At 48.2% G+C, this 22,531-nt stretch overlaps 1 protein-coding gene across 1 annotated transcript in view; it reads right to left on the reverse strand.

Annotated features, from left to right (window-relative positions):
• Positions 1-9,262: 9,262 nt before the first annotated feature.
• Positions 9,263-22,531, reverse strand: part of BIN1 (bridging integrator 1) — an 82,794-nt gene continuing 69,525 nt past the window's right edge. Inside the window, exons 10-15 of the mRNA XM_042780552.1 lie at positions 19,776-19,923; positions 18,220-18,348; positions 12,068-12,157; positions 11,724-11,834; positions 11,290-11,391; positions 9,263-9,370 (exon numbers count right to left, since the gene is read on the reverse strand). Of these exons, the coding sequence (XP_042636486.1) occupies positions 9,263-9,370; positions 11,290-11,391; positions 11,724-11,834; positions 12,068-12,157; positions 18,220-18,348; positions 19,776-19,923 (688 nt within the window). The remainder of the gene's footprint in view (positions 9,371-11,289; positions 11,392-11,723; positions 11,835-12,067; positions 12,158-18,219; positions 18,349-19,775; positions 19,924-22,531) is intronic.

Raw genomic sequence — 22,531 nt, forward strand, 5'->3', positions numbered from 1 at the left:
ATGTATGACAGGATAAAACACTGCCCGGTGGTGTGCCATCCTCATAATCCTTGCTATACTCAAGCCCATCAGTACAGCCAATGTGTCAATCCATCTTTTTGAAGTTCTACCCCTTTTTTTGCTGGCTCTCTACTCTACCAAGGATAATATCCTTCTCAATGGTGTAGATCATAACAAATTACAGATAACATTGCAGAGAATGTGAATTTCCAAATACTTAATTGTGGTTGGAGGCTGCTTTTTGCTTCAGTGTGGCTCTGTTTTAAGTCCAGGACCTGAGGTATGTGGGTTGCAGGCTTAGAAGCTGCTGTATACTTAGGAGCAGCTCTATTTTAAGTCCGGGGATTGAGGTAGGCAGACCTGGGGCTGGGGGCTGCTTTTCACTTGATGGTGGCTCTATATTAAGGCCAGGGCCTGAGGTAGGTGGGCCCAGGCCTTGGAGGCTGCTTTTGCTTGAGTGCAGCTCTATTTTAAGGCCAGTGCCAGAGATAGGTGGGCCCAGGGCTTGGAAGCTGCTTTTCACTTGGGGGTGGTTCTATATTAAGGTCAGAGCCTGAGGTAGGTAGGCCTGGGGCTGAGGGCTGCTTTTTGCTTGAGGGCAGATCTTTATAAGGCCTTAAGGATGGAGCCTGACATAGGCAGGCCCAGAGCTTGGAGGCTGCTTTTTGCTTGGGTGTGGCCCTATATTAAGGCTGGGGCCTGAGGTAGGTGGACCCAGGGCTTGGAGGCTGCTTTTCACTTGGAGGAAGTTCTATTTTAAGTTCCTGGGGCTAAGGTAGGCAGGTCTGAGGCTAGGGGCTGCTTTTCATTTCAGGGCAGCTCTATGTTAAGGCCAGGGCCTGAGGTAGGCAGGCCCAGGGCTTGGAGGCTGCTTTTTGCTTGGGTGTGGCTCTATAATAGGACCAGGGCTCAAGGTAGGCAGGTCCTGGCTTTGGAGGCTGCTTTTTGCTTGGGGGCAGCTCTATTTTAAGGCCAGGGCCTGAAGTAGGCAGGTGCAGAGGGGTTAGGAACAATTAAGAGAGACAAACTTGTCTGTCAGTTTGTTGTACTATGGTGGCTTATGTGTTGCTGTGAGGCTGGAGGCTATACCACCATATTGCAAAATGCCAGCAGGGTTACCCATGGTGGACAGGTTTCAGTGGAGTTTCTGGGCTAAGATAGACTCGGAAGAAGGAAGAGGCCATCCACTTCTCAAAGAATTGCTCAGTGAAAACCTTATGGATAGCAGTGAAACACTGTCTGATATATTACGGATAACTTTATGAATAGCCCTGAAACATTGTCAAATATAGTGCCAGAAGATGAGCCCATCAGGTCAGAAGGCACTCAAAATTAGATTGGGGAAAAGCTGGCTTCTCAGAATAGAAACAAACCTAAGAATATGCATAGAGTAAAGCTTTCAGGATCTCCATTTGTTGATGTGGTATGACTCAAAATGAGTAGAAACAGGTGCAAGCATCCATTAATAAATGGAACATGGAATGTATGAAGCATGAAACTAGGAAAACTGGAAGTTGTAAAAAATGAAATGGAACACATAAAGACCAATATCCTAGGTATTAGCAAGCTGAAATGGACTGGTTTTGGCCCTTTTGAATCAGAAAACCATATGATCTACTGTGCCAGGGATGACAAATTGAAGAGGAATGGTGTGGCATTCACAGTCCAAAGAGTGTTTCAAGATCTGTCCTGAAGTACAACGCTGTCAGTGATAGGATAATATCCATACGCCTACAAGGAAGACCAGTTACTACTACTATTATTCAAATTCACACACCAATCACCAAAGCCAAAGATGAGGAAATTGAAGATTTCTACCAACTTCTGCAATCTGAAATTCACCAAACATGCAATCAAGATGTGTTGATTGTCACTGGAGACTGGAATGCAAAAGTGGGAAACAAAGAAGTGTTACTGGTAGTTGGAAAATATGGCCTTGGTGATACAAATAATGCTGGATGGAGATCACATGATAGAATTTCACAGGACCAATAACTTATTTATTGAAAATACCTTTTTCAACAACATAAGCAATGACTATACACATGGACTTCACCAGGAATACACAGGAAATCAGCTTGACTACATCTGTGGCAAGAGGTGATGGAGAAGTTCAGTATCTTCAGCCAAAACAAGGCCAGGAGCTGATTGTGGAATAGACCGTCAGCTGCTCATATGCCTGCTCAAGTTGAAGTTGAAGACAATTTAGAAAAGTCCACAAGAGCCAAAATATGACCTTGATAATAATCTTCCTGAATTTAGAGACCACCTAAAAAACAGATTTGATGCATTGAACATCAATGACAGAAAACCAGAGGAATTATGGGATGACATCAAGAACATCATCCATGAAGAAAGCAAAAGATCATTAAAAAGACAAGAAAGAAAGAAAAGACCAAAACAGATGTCAGAAGAGATGCTGAAACTTCCCCTTGAACAGAGAGTAGCTAAAACAAATGGAAGAAATGACAAGATAAATGAGTTGAACAGAAATTCAAAGAGCAGCTCGAGCAAAGTCAAATACTATAATGAAATGTGCAAAGATCTGGAGTTAGAAAACCAAAAGAGAAGAACATGCTCAGCATTTCTCTAGCTGAAAGAACCGAGGAAAAATTAAGCCTTGAGTTGCAATATTGAAATATTCTATGGGCAAAATATTTAATGATGCAGACAGCATCAAAAGAAGATGGAAGGCATACAGAGTCACTGTAGCAAAAAGAATAGGTCAATGTTCATCCATTTCAGGAGGTGGCATATTATCAAGAACCAACGGTATTGAAGGAAGAAGTCAAAGCTGCACTGAAGGAATTGGTGAAGAACAAGGCTCCAGGAATTGATGGAATACCTGTTGAGATGTTTCAACAAATGGATGACGTACTGAAGGCACTCAGTCAGTTATGCCAAGAGATTTGGAAGACAGCCACCTGAACAACTAACTGGAAGAGATCCATATTTATACCCATTCCAAAGAAAGATGATCCCACAGAATGTGGGAATTATTGAGCAATATCATTAATATCACATGCACATAAAATCTTACTGAAGATAATGAAAAAATGGTTGCAGCAGTATATTGACAGAGAACTTCCAGAAATGCAAGTTGGATTCAGAAGAGGACGTGGAACAGAGAATATCATTGTTGATGTCACATGAATGTTGGCTGAAAGCAAAGAATACCAGAAAGCTGTTTACTTATGTTTTATTGACTATGAAAAAGCATTCTATTGTGTGAATCATAACAAATTAAGGATAACATTGAGAAGAATGGGAATTCCAGAACAATCGATTGTACTAATGAGGAATCTGTATATAGATCAAGAGGCTGTCATTTGAATAGAAAGAGGAGATACTGGATGGTTCAAAATCAAGAAGGGAATGTGTCAAGGTTATATTCTTTCACCATACTTATTCAACTTGTATGCTGAGCAAATAATCCAAGGTGTGCGGTAATTATGTTTGTGGGTCAACTTGGCTAGGCCTGGTTGAGTGGGTGGGCAGCTGGATAGAGTTATTCCCCATGGTGAGATTAGCAATTAACTCCATGGTGGAATGTATTGGAGCAGCTGAGTAGCTGCTTTAGGGTGTGGTCAGCTTCCCATATAAGACGCAACTTTGGGACTGGTCTTTAGTTTATGGCACACTTGAACCCTGCATGTAGCTGTGTCATTGTTCAGCAACCTACCATGCTCTGCCAATTCTGGGACTTCCAATGGACTTGAATCAATGGTCTGCCATGTTGTTTGGTAACATTGTGACTGTGCCATTTTATTTGTTGACTTTGGGCTTGTTAGCCTCAGCAGCAAGTAGCTGCCTGTGTGAAGTGATGCCTCTAGCTTCAGTGGGCCAGGACCAGGAGGCAGAGCTGAAGCCCAAGGCAGAGGGGCTTTCACACAGCCCCTTGAGCCTGGCAATTTGAACTCAGACTTCTAGCTTCCTGAACTGTAAGAGAATAAACTGTTCAAGCCATCCCATTTGTGGTATATTCCTGTCAGAGTGGCACTAGGTAACCAGAACAAGCTGGATTATACGAAGAAGAATGTGGCATCAGGATTGGAGGAAGACTCATTAACAACCTGTGATACACAGATGACACAACTTTGCTTCCTTGAAAGTGAGAATGACTTGAAGCACATACTGATAAGGATTAAAGACTACAATCTGCAGTATGGATTATACTTTGATATAAAGCAAACAAAAGTCCTAACAACTGGTCCAATAAGCAGCTTCACAGTAGATGGAAAAAGGATTGAAGTTGTCAAGGATTTCATATTACTTGGTTCTACAGTCAACACCAATGGAAGCAGTCATCAAGACATCAGATGACATATTGCATTGGGCAAATCTGCTGCAAAAGACCTCTTTCAGGTGATGAAGAGCAAAGATATCTCCTTGAAGACTAAGGTGCACCTAACCCAAGCCATGGCATTTTCAATTGCCTCATGTGCATGTGAGAGCTGGACAATGAATAAGGAAGACTGAAGAAGAGTTGATGCTTTTGAGTTGTGGTGTTGGAGAAGAATGTTAAGAGTACCATAGCCTACTAAATTGACTAACAAATCTGTCCTGGAAGAAGTGCAGCCAGAATGATCCTTGAAAGTGAGAATGGCCAAACTTCACCTCACCTACTTTGGTCATGTTTTCAGAAGCAACCATTCCCTGGAGAAGGATATCATGTTTGGTAAAATGGAGAGTCAATGTAAAATGAGAAGGCCCTCAATGAGATGGATAGACACAGTGGCTGCAATGATGGGCTCAAATATAGCAAGGATCATGAGCCTGGCACAAGACCAGGCAGTGTTTTGTTCTGCTGTGCATAGGGTCACTATGAGTCAGAGATGACTCGACGGCATATAACCATAGCAATTATGCTCACGAGGAACCAGTATGTACAGGTCTATGTAGACCAAGGGGCATCAGGGGTAGGGATCATATTTCAATCTTCTTTGGATTCTCAGTGCCTAAAAGAAACATGGTGGGTGAGTGAATGAATGAATGGATTACTCAAGGAATAGATTGAGTGAATGAATGAAATTACTCAAGGAATAGATCCAAACAGAAGCAGGAGTATCCTCAGTCACACAATTCTCCAAATCCCTGAAGAAGTTCACATGCTGTGGTGGGACAAGTAGTCATGGAGGTGTCAGATAAACATGAAGATAAATATTCCTCTGGAAGATGGAGGAAGAGACTTAGATGAATTGTGTTCCCTGGTCACAAAATGACTTTCTTAAGCCCAGCCCTAAATAGACTGGAAGGTGTAAATAAACCAAAAATAAATAAATAAAACTTCACACACATACACACACTCACACTCACATACACTTTCAAACAGTCACACATACACACAGTCATATATACATACACACACATACAGTCTCCATAAAGTCAAGGTCCTTGGTTTTATAGACCTTTCTGGAAGTCTCTGTGAAGTGTACATTCACTCTATGGCTTGAACTCCCAGAACTATTCCCCCTTCTCCTTGGAAACCATATCCGCTTTGTTCAGGTGTCAACCCAATCAGTTCATCCCTGTCTCCAGCTTCAGGTCCTACTTGTCTAGGGCCAGTCAGCAAGTCCCAACTCCAGCTACAGTGACCGGTTCAAGAATGACAACTTAATTCTGACAAATGTGGCAAAGGAGAGGGTCACTGGGAGCTTCTGGGATGAAAGAGCCCCTGTTCTTCTGCAGTGTGTAGAAGAAAACCTGAAATGTCTATGAAGTCACCCAAAGACAAAGTCAACACTTAGAGGAAAGGAGAGTAAGGGCATCACCCTAGGACTGGGCTGCAGCCTGAATGCTCTCCACTTCAGACACTAAGGGGAGCCCAGCACTGGCTTGCAGGGTGAATGAGCCAATGTTGGGAGTGGGTGAGGGAAGCAGGGTGTGGATTCTTAAATTCCCAGAGGCAATGTTAAGGGTCTCTGGGCCAGTGGTACCAAGAGAAGCAGCATCAAACAAGAAAACAAAAACTATTGCTGTCGAGTCAATTTTGACTCACAGCAAACCTGTAGGACAGGGTAGAACCGTGACACAGGGTTTCCAAGGCTATAATCTTTTCAGAAGCAGATTGCCCCATCTTTCTCCTGCAGAGCAGCTGGTGGGTTCAAATTGCCAACCTTTTGGTTAGCAGTCAACTGCTTAATCACTGTGTCACTAGGTCTCCTTAGAAGCATACCAGGTGGTTACAAATCCAACTAGGAATAAGACACTAAAGGGACAAGCCACTGGGCAGTTGGAGCCACTATGTGGTCTGGGAGGGGGCTTGAGAGAGATACCCAGAGAGCTCCCTGAGCTGGGCCTGGGACTTCTGAGACACATTAGTGGCTACTTACGCAATCTTGGCTTGTGCTGGGTGGTCAGTAGACACTGACATGGTTATACAGTCATTTTTTGAGCTGCCCATCTCACAATCTGAAGTACTGGGGAAAGTAATACATAAGTAAAGCAATTTTCTTAAGATTCTCATGGAGTTCTATAGGAGACTCTCATCTTCTTGGTAAGCTGGACTCCTGCACAGAGGCCCTCTTGGGGGTCATCTCCTGGAGATCTTGCACACACATTCCCTTAACCCTCTCCCAAGTGACTGCCCTTTTGCAGGCCTCACTTTTGCCACTGCTGGCTCTACCCCTCCAGCTCTATTGTTCACACACCCTGCCTCTTGGAGGCTGGAGAGGAGCCAAAGAAGGAGGGCTACCTGGGACTTCCTTCTTTCCAAACCCTATGCCCTGACCCACACCCAGGACTTGAGTCTATGAATCCACAGCCATGGTCTCCAAAAGCTGTTGCTCCTGGTCTTCCCGTTATGAGCACAGCCTCCACCTGACAACATTTAGCCCACAGGAGCCCAGCTCTGCAAGCTCTGCAAGGCCTCCAAGACCACACATCAGCTCAAATAGAGCCAGGGCTCAACAAACCTCCAGAACACTGCAGTTCCAGCTGCTGTTTAGAAAACCAACCAGCACTTCTCAGAACTTCACCACTCCCCACCTTCCAGCCAGTCTCAGGCACAGTTTCTGAGCCTATCCCAGCCTTGGCCCTGGTTTTCTGTTCTACCCATGGTTCACTAATTTGGCTGTTCAGGTTGCCTATTCTGACCTCCCCTCAGACTGACACATATCTGGTGTGGCCAGCTCATGCCTTAGGCTAGCCTGCCGTTAACTTTTATGGAGCAAGCATGGCAACCTGGAGCCGTTTCTGGAATGACCAGTTCACAGCCCTGGTCCCCAGCTTCAGCCCTCCTGTCTGCCACATTGAGCTCCTTGCAGGCTCCTCAGCAGTTCTCAGGAAACAAAGGAAGCCATGGAGTACAGAGCAGGGATTTTTCCCATGATACCCCTTGGGGATCAGGAAGTAAAGCTCAAAGTTATTGTGTAAAACTTAACACAAACACTTTCTCATTGGTAATGTTTTATGTGAAAATATTTTAAGTCCTGATGAAATAAAATTGCAGCTGCCTTATGTTGGCATAGTGGTTGCACACTCTCTCACCACACAATGCCCAGGGCACATGAGCCCAGGTTCAGAAGCAGCTGAGGCAGCCAATCCTCCTCCTCCTCAATTAGCTGTGTGGCCTTGGGAAGGAAAATTAACCTGTCTATGCTGAAGGAATAGGTGAGTGAGTGAATGAATGAATGCAAAGGTATTGCTTTCAAAACAAGGACAGCTAAAAAATGGGCTCCCCAGGCCTCACTCTAATTTTTATTACTCACAGAAATTACAGTTGGCAGAGCCTACACTATTAGACAGTGACCTACTAGGATCCTCCCCCCTAAAGCAGAGCCCATGGCTTCCACCCAAAATTACAGCTAAGATTCTGACATTCACCCACTCACTTTCTTCTACTGTATTATAGATTCATGAAGAGATAATTTCTCCCCCCTGTAGTTCAGACTGACTTCCCAGTCCCACAGCCCTGTATCTGATCCAGGCCACCTGCTGCACATGCTGGTAGACTGCTGAGACTACCATGAGTCAAGTGATGGGAATGGAAAAGCCTGGGGTTGTCATATGGGTGACCTTGGCTTTGGAAAGGGCGGCAGAGATAAAGAGCCCTCGGCCACTGCATCTGCCCTCAGCACTGGTCCTCAGGACCTGCCATACTCAGGAATTCATGCATTTGGAGTCAAACTGCTCAGGTTCAAGTCTCAATTCTACCCTCACTAGCAGGGCCGGTTTTTTCATCTGTAAGATGGTAGTACCAGTACCAGACTTCCAGAATTCTCACCTAGGGCAGCATCCAGCAGGCTCTTGGCACATTTGGCTCTTCAAGTCACTCATCTTTCCACACATAGACCAACTCTCCTCACTTTCATTCTGTTTAGCCACCAGTAAGATGACAGGGAGCAAGGACACAGCTCTTAGTACGGTCAGGACCAAAAAAGACTAAAAGGAAAAAGGTTCTCATACAACTGACTGGGGCTCTGCTGTTAAATGAGCCTCCTGTCCACCAGTTCTGCCTCCTCTCTTTCTGGAAGCCTTTGCCCCCCTCTGTCAGCTGACCTTGTGTCAGGTAAGCTCTGAGCTGTGGTCATTAGCAGGAGGAGGTCCCACCATACTGGTGACCCATCACTCCTTCACATTCTCACACATAGTCAGTGCCACCTCCTTTCCTCCCAGTTGTTTCATTACAAAACCCATAAATAACCATGCTCCATTTGTCTTTGCTGACAGATGAGGGAGAATAAAGATAAGCAGGCATTTTCTGAGTGTTTTTCTCAGGTTTTTTTTTTTTTTTTTGTTATTATTGTTTTGTTTTTTTTCTTTTGAACACTAAGATATATTTCAAACAGCACACATATATCTGCAGGGCAGGGCCAGGCAGGCTGGTATCACGCCCCACAGCCCGCTGGGCCTCTTACAGCAGCTACCAGGACAGGAGGACCTGTGCTCAGGGGTGTGGCTGAAACTTTAGGCAAGCGTGACAGTTCAGCAGCCAGCCCAGCAAGATGCCCAGGTCCAGCTCTGTGTGCCAAGCAGCCAGCCAGGTGCACACGTGGGCAGTAGCCCAAGTGGCAGTACAGGGAGCTCCATTACAGAGTACAGCAACTTCAGGAACACTGGTGAGCTCCACTGGATGGGCACAAGGGTCTCAGGAAAGAGCCTAACCTTTGGGAAAGCACTTCTCAGTTTTGGGTTCTCCTCTAGAATCCCTCTTTGCTTTTCAAAGTTTAAAAACAAAAACGAAGAAAGAAAAAAAAAAAAAAAGAAACACACATTTTCAGGAAAAGGTGAATCTCTGTAAGCCCAGCGTGCACAGGCTGCCTCACTGGACCCGCTCGGTGAAATTCTCAGGAAAGACACCCTGGCACTTCTCCAGTTCTTTGTGCTGGTTCCAATCACTCTCCTTGATGCCCATCAGCCAGCCTTCATCCTACAAGGGCGACAAACACCCAGGTCATGTGAAGGACAGGGGGAAGGGGTAGAAAAAAGGGTCACCCAGCATTACAATGTATGCGCCCCCCTAGGGATCTGCTGGAAAGATGGCCTGCTCCTCAATACTTCACCCACTGAGCCCACCAGAAGAATGGCTCTTACAAATGGGGCTCCTTGATATGTGCCTAGGCTCAAACCACCTGCCTTAAGCCACCCTACCCTTGGCAGGTGGATTTCACTCTTTGCTCCTGGCTAGTTCTGTCCTTGTGGCCTGACTGCCATACAGGTTTGACATTGCCTCAACAACTCCCTCGCCCCACACCAAGAAACTTCCTACCATCTGGTATCCAAGGAGGAAAAGTTCCTGAAGAGAAGACTTTCTAAAAACAATACCAGTAAGTTCTATTGAGTTTTGACCAGTTAAAACATCCAGGGTGGCCCAAAGCCACCACATCAAGCCCTCTAACACCATAGACTTGGTCTTGGCTTCAAAACTGACCCCTAGACAATATCTGTTGCCAAAGCTCTGACCCCTAGGACCATTGCAGCCATAAACTCCTGCCCTATGGCAAGGCCATGCCTGCCCCCAAAGCTGGGCCATACCTCATAGGGACTGGCTCAGCTGGGTCTCAGAACTACCTGGGTCTTTGTCATTAAACTCAGATCATAATATGCCTTGTTACAGACCCTAGTTATCTGAGCCACAAACACCACTCCCATCCCTGGATAACTACCCCTGTGGGCCAGGGACCAGGGTTCTGCTACTTGAAACCCTACCCACTGTGTAAATCAGTGGAGATCTGTGGATTTAGGAGAACTGCGTGACTCAGCAACAGCTTCAGGAAATACTTGTTTCTCAGGCCTCCCCTCCTCCTATGGCCCTCAAGTCACAGCCCATCCAAGACTCATCACAACCCAAACCTGGCCAGACCCTTCCCCAGCCCTCACACTGCCAACTAATTCACACTAACATGTTGACATCTAAGTGGATTCTCTGAAAACAGGAAGAGTCCAACAGAGACCCCTGTGGGTCTTGTGATGGTGCTCAGGGAACTAAATTGGATGTTAACTTGATATCATCATGGCCACCATCTCTACCACCAACATACTCCACAAACAACCCAGGTACCACAGCACCAACAGGGAGACTTGTGCTGAGGGTCTGTGGCTACATGAATAAAAGCACCACATCTAGACCTGGAAGGGACAATCCTGCCAGGATCTGTGTGGTCTGAATGTGCTCAGAGCCAGCCCACGCTCAGCAGGAGCACTCATTTTGAGAAGACTCACTAAGAAGGAGAAACTTTAGCAGAAGAGTCTGGAGGCATCTGGGAACCTCACAGGGTGCTCAGTGACCAGTGGGGGACTGTCCCCTAGGGCAGGGAACCACACAATGTTGTATAGACACAAGGCAGGGTCAGGCAGTGACTAGCCACAGAAGTCCTATCCTGGGAGGAAGGTAGGCCTTGAGGAGAGTGTCCTGAGGCAGGGAGAAGGAGAAAAATAAACTCAGGTACAGAACACAGAGGAAGACAGAGGGCCTGGAGTCAGGGAACAGTAGTACAAAGAAAAGCAGAGAGCTTTGAGAAAGACAGGAAGTCCCTAGACCTGAGCAGAGACAGAGGACCAAAAAAAGAAAATATGACTATGCAGGGGTAGTAGACTCTGGGAGGAAGACAAACAGGAGAGGCAATTGGAGGAAAAGTTAAAATGAGAGAAAAGAAAAGACAAAAGATAAGACAAGATGAATACACAGGAAGGGCAAAAGCCCTGGGCTGCTCCCACCCTCACTGGCAGGCCTCTGCTACCCCCTTCTGGCCTATCTTACCAATATTAGCCACAGCCTCTAACCAGTGAGTTGGAAGTGAAGTCTCTGTGGGCACTCTGCAGCCTTCTGAGAGCCCTCCCAACCCTCACCTGCTCCTCGGGGTTCTGGAAAGGGATCACCAGCACCACATCACCAGCCTTCAGCTGAAGCTCATCTGTATCAGTGGCTGTGTAATCGTGCTGGGCCTGGACCTGCAGGGGGTAAGATTGTAGCAGGGGACAGTGAACTCCATCTCATTCCTCCCTCAAAGGTCCTTGGGTCCCACATCCAGCCTTGCACAATGCACCAGGTCTACAGTATATTTGAGCGTGAGGTCGCAAGAATGGTGAAGAGGTGCACAGCAGCCACAGGACCAGTGCTCACGTCCCACCCTGGCTGTGAGAAGCCATGTGACAGGGCTGACCATACCACCTCCCAAGGCTTAGTGTCTGCACTGTAAATGGGGTGACTCGCCTCCCAGGGTGTGGAGAAGGATGAAACACAGAGCATGCACAATTAGGTGGGGGTCCTGCCCTCGGCTCACTTTGAACATGAATCCTGGGGGCAGATCCAAGCGCCCAGCCCCACTGCCACCATCCATGGCACCATTCACTGTTGCTGAGAAGGTCTCTACCACAACAGCTGGAAGGGAGCTCTGGGGACAGAAAGCATAGGGTCGGGAGAAAGGGGAGCAAAAAGGGGGTACAGGACAGTCAGGCAGTTGGGGTAGGTGGCTATGCCTAATGGCAGACCAGGCTGCCTCCAGGTTCCAGGACAGGTGAACTGGATCAGCACAGGGCCAGGGACATAGGCACCAAACAGGGAGCCACTGGCAGACAGACAGACAGAAGGAAAGAAAAGACAGGACCTTGGTCCCTGGAGTCTTACAGAGGCTGCTTCACTTGTCGCTGTCTCCCCAGGCTCCTGGGCTCCAGCCGCAGGTTCGGTCCCACCCGCCACCTCTGAGGCATCTCCTGGCTGCAATATAAATGCAGCATGGGTCAGACACTGCCAGGAGACTGCAACCCAGACACGGAATCAGGTCACAGGAAGGTAGCCTCCAAAGTGCTAGAACAAGGGTATTAGGCCTGGCTGGGAGTGAGGATCTACCCAATCCAAGAAGTACCCTGGGGAAGAGGTCAGGCCTTGGCACAGAAAGCAGCTGGAGAAAAGATGCTGGCAGGCACAGTGTGCAGTGAAGACTAGTGCAGGCCCTAAGGTACCATCCCCAGCCACATTCAGCAGGCCATGGCCCCGATGCCCAATCCTTTCCAAGCTCTAGCCTCCTCCTGTCCACTCTGCCCTGCCCAGATGGGGCCCACTCCATCCTGCTCTAGACCACTCTGCCCTGCTCCAATCTGACCCACACTCAGCCATGGCAGCATGCACCTCTCTTGGCCCTAACACAACTCTGCTCATAAACCCAGCCCTTACCCAGGCCCAAGGAGGATGTGGTACAGGGTGGGCCACCTCGGTAGACGTCCCCCCAAGTTAGTGGATGCTGCCAGGCTGCAAAGTCAGGCTAGCTTAGCTCATATTCACATCCACTCACTCCTGAGCTCTAGAACCTCAGGCAAGTTACTCAACCTTCTAAGCCTCTTCCTTGGCAATGTCTCGCTCACAAGACTAAGATGAAGCTTAAATGAGAAAATTCTGGAAGGTACCTGGCATAAACCAGTACATACTTTAAATGCTCCTCAGGGTGGGTGGGGTTGGAGGAGTTGATCTGGGCCCAGTTCCAAGAGAACTGCAACTGCTTGCCCACAACTCAAGATCATCAAACGGAGAGGCAAATCTTCCTGGAGCTTTCAGCTTAGGGCCTGGACTACATCCTCAGGCCCACAGCAGCTTTATCCATCCTGAGTCCATCCTCTATGCTCTCTTCTTCATGATATACTCCCGAAGACCAGGGACATGTTAGACAGGGTGGGCGGGCACTTACTTGAGCAGGCCCCGGCTCAGATGTCTGGCTGGGCCAGGATACAGCAAAGGTGCCCTGGGCCGTACTGGGCTCCCCAGAAGGCAGGCTGCCAGCAGGACTCTCTGTGGGCTAATGATGGCCACAAGGAGAAAACAGGAAGGAGGCAGGAGAGGCCAGAGAAATTGTTGGACAAGGGCATGAGATAGAGAAGATAATCAAGTCATGAATGACCCAGTGCTGGCAGAGAGAAGTGTGGGTGCAGACATGGCCAAGGGGCCGTGCCTGAGGCAGGTGTGACCCCCAGAGGGATGCTCACCTCCTGCCTCCTTCCTGCCACGACAGGAAGATGGACAGGCACAATTGCTGTACACAACTAGCCCCCACTTAGATCCACTGCCAAAACGGCCCTCCCATCTCACACTAGGCTTCCTTGGGGCTCTTCCTCACTCCAACATGAAACACTATCATGATAGTGTGCCTGCCTGCCTAACATTCACACTTCCAGCCTCTGCTTGCAGCCCTATTTCACACTCTTTGGTCCCAGCCCTCCATACCCAAAACCTGAGCAACATCCAGGGTGGGCTTCTCCTCTCAGGCCCACTAGAGCATACCTTCATTCATCTGCACTTAGGCTGGGTTCTAAAGATCCAGTGGCATGGCTGTAGAGTCCCTAACATAGGGGCCTGGGAGAACTTTATCTGGAAGGGTACCCTCCTCACTGCCCCAACATGTCAGAGTGATTTTCCTGTAGCCTTCAGAGCCCAGCAGCCCCCACAGGGCTTGGGGGAAGGCAGGCCCACAAATGGCTCCAGTGGCCTGGCCAACGTGTAGGCAGAAGACCACAGACTAATTACCAACCTCAGTAGGATTTTTCCAGTGCCTCTAATTCCTGAGCTGTCAGATGATGATGGCCTTCATGAACCAGCTCTGTAACTGCCAGGCTAGCCCTACTCCCAAAGGGAATTTCAGCCTTACCCTGAATCTCCTGCTTCTCCCACACCACCATACCTCTCTTCAACCTAATGTCACCTTTCTATGGGCTCCTAGCTGACAGAAAGCTTTCTACCTGTGGCCTTTCTCTTTTCACAGGCTTGGCCCACCTTTGTCCCTCCAGGTGATCACAGAGGCCTAATACAGGGCCTATGCCATGGGGAGGCCTCTCCTCAAGCTAGGTCACCAAACCCTCTCATAGGCCCTGACTATGGGGAAGGGGCAGTGGAGTAGCTAGATGAAAAGGCTGCCACATGTGTAGGTGTGAGCACATGCCTGAGAATGCATGGGCACAAGTGCCTGTGTGTGTATTGTGTGTGCTGTCCCTAAGAGCAGGCCAGTGGAAGAAGGGGCAGGTGGGCTCTGCAAAGAGTAAACACAGGCTTACCTCCCAGAGGTCCCACGGGATTGGCTGAGCGCAGCAGTATAGGGGAGAAGGACAGAGTTAGCACAGAGGTTAAAAGAGGAAGGGAGACAGGGAAGCAGCAGTCATTAACATCCCCCACACACCTGCCTCAGGGCCCTCTAACCCAGCAGGTATGGTGGCACAGTCAAGCTAGGCTCTAAGACCTCCAAACAGCCAAGTCCAGGATACTTTCCAGGAGCCTACAAGAGCTGAATAGGGAGTGCCACACGCTGGGATGGTGAGAGGCCCAATAAGAAAGAATGTGTTAGCAAACCCTTCCCTGCTGAAGGCCCTCCCAGGCTGGATCCATGTCTCCATTTCCTCCCTTCTCCATGGCCAGGAGAGCTGCAGAATGACAAGGGGCAGTGCTAAGGCACTCACGGAAGTGTGCATGTGTGGCGGGGGATGGGGGAGGAATCCTAGTAACTTTGGAACCCCACAGTCTGAACCTAGTAGGCAGACATGAGCAGCAGAAGGCCAGAAATGCCCAAGGGCAGTGGGCCCAGACCAACCTGACCAGAGGGTGTAGGTGCTCTCATAGGGCTCGCCACAGGTGGGAGGGGGTCGAAGTCCAGGTCCAGCAGGCTGGCCTGCTCCGAGAAGGGCCCTGGGGCCTCAAACTTGGCAGCAGTGGCAGAAGAGGAAGGCAGTTAGTGACAAAGAATAGGCGTGCTGGACAGCAGGTACACAGACATGTGTCCGAGGATTAGAGCACACATGGACAAAAGTAAACACACACATACACAAGAACACTATGGACAGCCACATGGCCTCACAGGCTCCCATCCTCATAATGTTGTCATCTTGAGCCCTCAAAAATACTCCCTCCAGCACCCTTCTGTCCTCTGGACAGCCACCTCATTAGGCCCAATACTAAGCCCACCATCCAGGGTGGTGTTGGACATCCATGCTTGTGCCTTGACTCTGTTCCCCTGTACCCACCCCCAGGAAACAACCCCAGGCCACAGCAGCACACTTTCACCAGTCACCTCATGCAGAAAAAGCACCCTCAGGTGAGGTGCACCCCAGCCAGCTGCAGAAGTAAGGGCTAAACCAGTGCATGTTGCATAGGAGGCACATCTTCCAACTGTGTGTCCCAAATGCCAGGGACTACAGAACTACCTGGCACCTGTCTTCAAACTGCAGATCATCACCCTCACCCTATTTCTACCCATTGTTTCCCTGTGATATTCCCACCAAATGGTCAACCCAGGAGGCTGTAGCATAGTGGCCCTGGCCAACCTTGGAGAAACCCACTGTGGGATGAGCCTGAACATCCTCAGAGAAAAGGTTTGTCCCAGATATCCATTAGGGTGGACCCTGTCTAGGGCACAACAGCACAAAATGCCTTCCAAGGAGGATGGCTACTTAATCTCAGGTCTCAATCTCACCACATGAGGTCTTCCTCTCTGGAGCCAAAGGGGACTCTGCTCAGGTCCAACAGAGGAGAGACCAGGCTTGAACCAGAGTCCTTCTGCCTACTCTCTGCAGTACCAGCAAATTTAAAGAATAAGGCACTGAAAAGCCTATTCACTCCAGCCCCCTGGGCCTTAGTCCAGCTCAGCTCTATCTCCTGTCATTCTTGGCAGCAACCCTGACCCATGTCCACCCCATGGCCTCTGATTGAAGGGCCTAAGACCTGGGATGGGAGGATAGGTTCCCCAAAGAACCTTCAAAGTTTTTGGGGAATCTCAATTCTGAGGACATAGGGACCTACTGACTCAAACCTCAGGGAGACAAGGCATCAGGTCCCATGCTGGGCTCAGCCATAAATCCCCAGGAGCCCAGGTCAAGGGAACTCATTTCCTTAAGCCAGGAGGGCCCAGACTTCAAGCCCCTACAACAGCCTAGCTCTCCGCAACTGGCTTTCCTTTAGATCCTCGACCGGTGAGCTTGGACACTGCTCTGTCCCTGTGGCCTGTCTCTCTCTAAGGGCACAAGTACTTAGGACATCATGGTGTGGAAGCAGCCAACTTCTCTCCACAAGTCACCTACCACCCTGCCACTGCCACTGCCTCTGCCTTCCATCCTCACTGCTTTCCAGGAAACATGCCCAAGCCCAGACCATTGTTCCTTGTCATGCTGCCAGGGGGTGTGGGTCATCAGTTAAAAGAGCAGGACATCCTCCACACAGGGACTTAAGCTACTCACCACCCCAGTCAGAGGCTCCATGAGTAGCACCCCCATGGAGGAGTGAGTCCCAACCCCATGCATAGCACCCCATGATGGGGCAGAGATCCAGGCCCCTGAGATGGGTGGGAGGGGGCAGCCAGGGGGACATGCTGTGAGCATGCAAGGCCCAGCATATATAGCCCTGCCCGGCCCTGCTGTACACTGCATACATAGGTCTGGATCCAGGTTCCTCCCCATTAAGTAGGGACAATGACTCCTTCCCAGAGAGCAATTAAAACCAAACAGAGCCATGTAGGTTAAGTGTTTGCCAGCACTCATATCACCTCTCTCTCCTCATCTCCACCACTGGCACCTCAAGACAGAGGCAGGCTAGCTCAGTGGAGAGGACAGCAGCAAGCAGCCTTAGTGGCAATTCCACTGTTCCCTCTGGCATCTTATAGAAGGAGTTCAGAGGCCTCCCAGACCTGAACCAGGACATTGCCTGCCAACCCACCATTTATTGGTTCTGTATTGAAAGGGAATCTCCCAGAGAAGCCTATCTTAGCAGAGATCACTAAGCTAATTCCCCAATGCTTCTTCCCTCCATAATGTCATCCTGAGCCTGATCCTCCCCTCCAGGCTCCAGGCTCATACAGAGGAGCCTAAAGGTGGCAGAATGTCCAGACTCCCAAAGCTCCAGAGAGGGTCCTTACCATCCCTGTCACTCAGGCCCCATGTCCAAGCTTGACAGAAGGCAGAGGCTTGAAGGGCAACCTGGTTCACTCACAGAAGGAGTCACTGAGGTCTACATACTTGGTCTAGCGGTCAGTTTGCTGTAGGAAGCTAGCAAAGCTGCACCCCCTCTCAAGTGGTAACTGATGACTCATCTGCGCACCTCAGCACTAACAGATGGGATTCTACACAAATGACTCTCCCATTCTTGGGCCTTCTTTTTGCCCATATATGAAGTGAGCATTAAATGACTTCATAGATCATTTACACCTGGCAACTGTGTTCTGCAGCTCAGTCACTGCCAACACCTAAACTGTGGTCAGAAGTTCTAGGTGGTCAGAACCAGTGCCCTCAGCCAGACATCAAGGTCTTCCCAACGATGGTCCTACCATCATCTCTCACTATCACCCACAGTGACATATTCAGCCACCTGAACTATAGCAAATTCCTGAACCCGAATTTTTCACCCCTTCAGGCCTATACACAGGCTCTTCTAATGCTCTCTCTGCTCTTATCTACCTTCTCTCAGAGCCTGCCCTAATCATTCTCAAATCATCTATGCTCCCACAATCTTCAACCACACTCCCCTCTACCACAGACACTGTCACACTCTGAGGCCATCACTGGCCTGTGACCTCTTAAAGGGTGGGGCAGGCATCTTTCATTGCTTTGCCTGACATACAACATGCTCAGATATAGATGGATGCAGGGATGGATGAGAGACAGGCATGAGGGAGGATGGATGAGAACAAGACAGGCTCAGGGCCCATCTTGGCCAGTTTCCTGGCCCTTGAGACAGGCACAGGCGTGGGATGGAGGGTGAGTCCGTGCATGTCCTGAGCGAGCAAGAGGAGCTGGGCCGCGGCAGCCGCGGCTGACCTGGGAGGGGGTGGTCACGCTGATCTCAGGGACAAAGGTGTCATCAAACAGGCTGAGGATCTGCTCCTGCTTGACCTCCTTGGATGGGGTGTGTTTGGGAGGTGGAGGGACTGGTGGGCCTTTCCGGAGCTGTGGGTTGGCAGCAGGGGCCACAAAGGGAGGCACAGTGGAGTGAAGGGGGAGAGGCAGACAGACAGAGACAAAATCATGGTTAGTCACACTTGGGTCACAGTCCCATCCAGGCAGCTAAGGGAAGACCAAATGTGGGGTCACAAATACCAGGACCACAGCACCACCCCTAAGGAGATGAGGTAAGGAGCCTAGAAACACAGGAGAAAAGAAAAGGAAAGGCAGGGGTGGAGAAGAGGGGAGAGAAGAAAAGGGAAAGAAAGGGAATGGAGGGAAAGCAAGGCAAGGCAGGACAAGGTGGGGCAGGAGGTGGCCCAGGCTGCAGCTCACACTGTGGGATGTGTCTTGGCTCCAACTCACTGAATGTGAAGCTGGGAAAGAAACAGTAGCAGAGGTACAGCCCAGGCCTCAGCCTCTCCCCATGTATCCTCCACTCTTCCTTCACTCTTTACTCCACTATTCCACTCTTCAGTGATCTGTGGTACCAGCAGGGGCCAGGCCTTGTCCAAGGGGCTGAGAAGATCCCATGCCACCCATTAGGTTTGAGTTTTCTCATTGGAGAATGGAGGTAACAACAGTGTCTACCTGATAGGGTGGCTGTGAAGAGTCAATGAGTAAAGATGTTCAGAGTGCTGTCCCAGTGTCCACACAGAAGTGCTATGTGGATAGGCTTTCTTGCCAGCTCTGTACCACAATCAGGCACAAAACAGGGAAGCAACACAGAACCAAGAGAGCTGCTTCTAAGACCTCAGTGGATCTTAAAACACCCACCCATGGCTCTGAGAAGGCTGTTCGGTAGATGACAGTGCCTCCTCAGGGCTCAGTAGAAACCCAGAAAAGCCTAGTTTGGGGAGGGGATTATAGGAGGAGGGATTCCCCAGAAGAGGTCAGTCTAGAGGCACAGGGCTTACCCCCTCAGCCACCTCACACTTTCTGCCTGAACCCTATCTGTCCTTTAAAGGTGGTCCTGCATGGCCACTAGGCTGGGACACCTCACTCAGCTCCTGCAAGACAGAAGTGAGGAAATAGGAAAGGCAGACACTTCCAGAGACTCCAGATGCTCCAGGAGCCTGAAGGCTCAGAGCCTCTGTTAGGAAGGAGAGGAAGACAGAAGAGTTGAACAGTCAATAGTCAAGGAGAGAGGAGACAGGAGGGTGCCATAGCAGGGCAGTGTGGGGACACTCAAGAAAGGCAGCAACAGATTTCCCTTGGAAGGGACCAGGGCCACTGAGGTATGGTTGGGCTGGCATGCCCAAGGGAGACAGGTTCAGCCCAGCCCCTCCTTTAGCCTCTGCTGGCCAAAGATCTGGCTTCAAACCAGCTCAGGCCCAAGCCTGGATGGAGCACTGGATGGGAAGGAAAACTAAGGCATGACAAGGGGATAGGGAAGGAGCAGAGGGGACAGCCTGCTGAAACTCTATGCCTACCTGAGATGGGGACTTGGGGAGGGTGGCGCCGGGTGGAGCCATGCCAGTCAGTTCTGGTTCATGGTTGACTCTGATCTCGGGGGTGGCAGCAGGTGACCCATCTGGTGGAGGTGAAGGGCTCTTGTTCCCTTTGGCAGGGGCATTTTCACTATGAAGGCAAGAAAAGAGAGCGACACAATGGAGGGAAGCCATGGCATAACAGAGGACATGCAAATATGCAGGTATGCATGTGAAGTTGTGTGCATATGTGGACTCACGTACATGAGTATACACCCATGGGAGTCTACATGTGGAATGTGTGTGCTCATGTGTATGACTGGATGTATGCCTCATGGATGCACATGTAATAGTGTTGTGTAAAGATGTGTGCTCATCTGTCAGTTTGTCATACTGTGGTGGCTCACCATGTGGCTCTGATGCTGGAAGTTATGCCACTGATATGTTGCTGTGATGCTGGGAGCTATGCCACAGGTATTTCAAATACCAGCAGGATCACTCATGGTGGACAGGTTTCAGAAGAGCTTCCAGACTAAGGTAGAGGAGGAAGAAGGATGTAGTGGTGAAATTTTGAGAAAACTGGACACTGAAAACCTTATGAATACTAGTGGAACATTGTCTGATATATGCTGGATGAAGACTGCTGTCAGGTTGGAAGGCATTCAAAATAGAACTGGGTAAGATCTGTCTCCTCAAAATAGAGTTGACCTTCCTGATGTGGATGGAGTGAAGCTTTTGGGACCATCATCTGCTGACGTGGCAAGACTCAAAATGAGAAGCACCAGCTGCAAATATGCATTAATAATCAGAACGTGGAATGTACAAAGTATTGTTGTTGTTATGTGCCATCGAGTTGTACCCAACTCATAGCGACCTCTCTTTGGGTTTCCAAGGTGGTATCACTACAGAAGTAGATTGCCCAACCTTCTTTCCAAGGAGTGGCTGGTGGGTTTGAACTGCCAGCCTCCTGGTTAGCTGTCAAGTGCCTTAGGAACTAAGCTACCAGAGCTCCTGTACAAAGTATTAATATAGGAAAATTGGAAATTATGAAAAATGAAATGGAACACATAAAGATTGATATCCTAGGTATCAGTGAGTTGAAATGGATTAGTATTGGCCATTTTGAATTGGACAATAATATGGCTATTATGCCAAGAATGACAAATTGAAGAAGAATGGCATCACATTCATAGTCAAAAAGAACATTTCAAGATCTATACTCAAGTACAATCCTTTAAGTGATAGGATAATATCCACACACCTACAAGGAAGACCAGTAAATACAATTGTCATTCAAATTTACCCACCAACCACTAAGGCTTGATTTTTTCCAACTTCTGTAGTCTGAAATCAACCAAACATGCAATTAAGATGTATTAAAAATTACTGATAATCAGAATATGAAAGCTGCAAACAGAAAAGATGGATTAGTAGTTGGAAAATAGGACCTGGGTGATAGAAATGATGCCAGAGATTGCATGAAAAAATTTTGCAAGACCAATGACTTATTCCTCACAAATACCTTTTTCAACAACATAAATAGAAGATTGTGCCATCTACTTCTGTAGTGATCCTGCCTCAGAAACCCAAGAAGGGGTCACTATGAGTCAGATCCAACTCAACGGCAGTGAGTTGTTTTTTTCTTTGTTGTTGTTAAATACACGTGGACCTTGCCAATTGGAATACACAGGAATGAAGTCGACTCCATCTGTGGAAAGAGGCAATATCATCAGCAAGAACAAAGCCAGGGCTGACAGTGGAACAGACCATCAATTGTTCATATACAAGTTCAAGTTGAAGCTGAAGCTGAAGAAAATTAAAACAAGTCCATAAGAACCAAAGTATAACCTTGAGTTTACTCCATTGAATTTAAAGAATTAGCTTCAAGAATAGATTTTGATGCATTGAACATCAATGAATGAAGACCAAAAGAGTTGTGAGATGACATCAAGGACACGAAGAAAGCAAAAGGTCGTTAAGGAAAGAAAAGACAAAAATGGATGTCAGAAGAGACTTGAACTTGTTCTTGAACTTAGAGTAGATAAAGTAAAGGGGAAAAAATGATGATATAAAAGAGGTGGGATAAGATTTCAAAGAGTCTTTGAGAAGACAAAGTATTATAATGAAATGTGCAAAGATCTGGAATTAGAAAACCAAAAAGGAAGAACGTGTATGCCATTTTTCAAGCTGAAAGAAGTGAAGAAAAAATCCAGGCCTCAAATTGCAATATTAAAGGATTCTATGGGAAAATATTGAACAATGCAGAAAGCATCTAAAGAAAATGGAAGGAACACAGAGAGTCATTGTACCAAAAAGAATTGGACAAAGTTCAACCATTTCAAGAGGTAGCATATGATGAAGGAAGAAGTCCAAGCTGTACTGAAGGCATTGATGAAAAACAAGACTCTAGGAACTGATGGAATACCAACTGAGATATTTCAACAATCGGATGTAACACTGAAGAGCTCACTCGCCTATACCAAGAAATCTGGAAGACTGCTGGCAGGCCAACTGACAGAATGTGATACAACAGACTGTAGCAACTATCAATGTCACTATTATCACACACAAGTGACATTTTGCTGAACATAATTCAAAAACAGTTGCACCAGCACATAGACAGAACTTCAAGCCAGATTCAGAAGAGGATACGGAATGAGGGATATCTTTGCTGATGTCAGATGGATCTTGGCTGAAAACAAACAATACCAGAAAGATATTTACTTCTGTTTTACTGACTTTGCAAAGGCCTTTGACTG

This window comes from Orycteropus afer, unplaced genomic scaffold (genome assembly GCF_000298275.1).
Source record: "Orycteropus afer afer isolate SDZICR_OR568_19922 unplaced genomic scaffold, OryAfe1.0 scaffold00004, whole genome shotgun sequence".
In the NCBI taxonomy this organism is placed as follows: Eukaryota; Metazoa; Chordata; class Mammalia; order Tubulidentata; family Orycteropodidae; genus Orycteropus; species Orycteropus afer.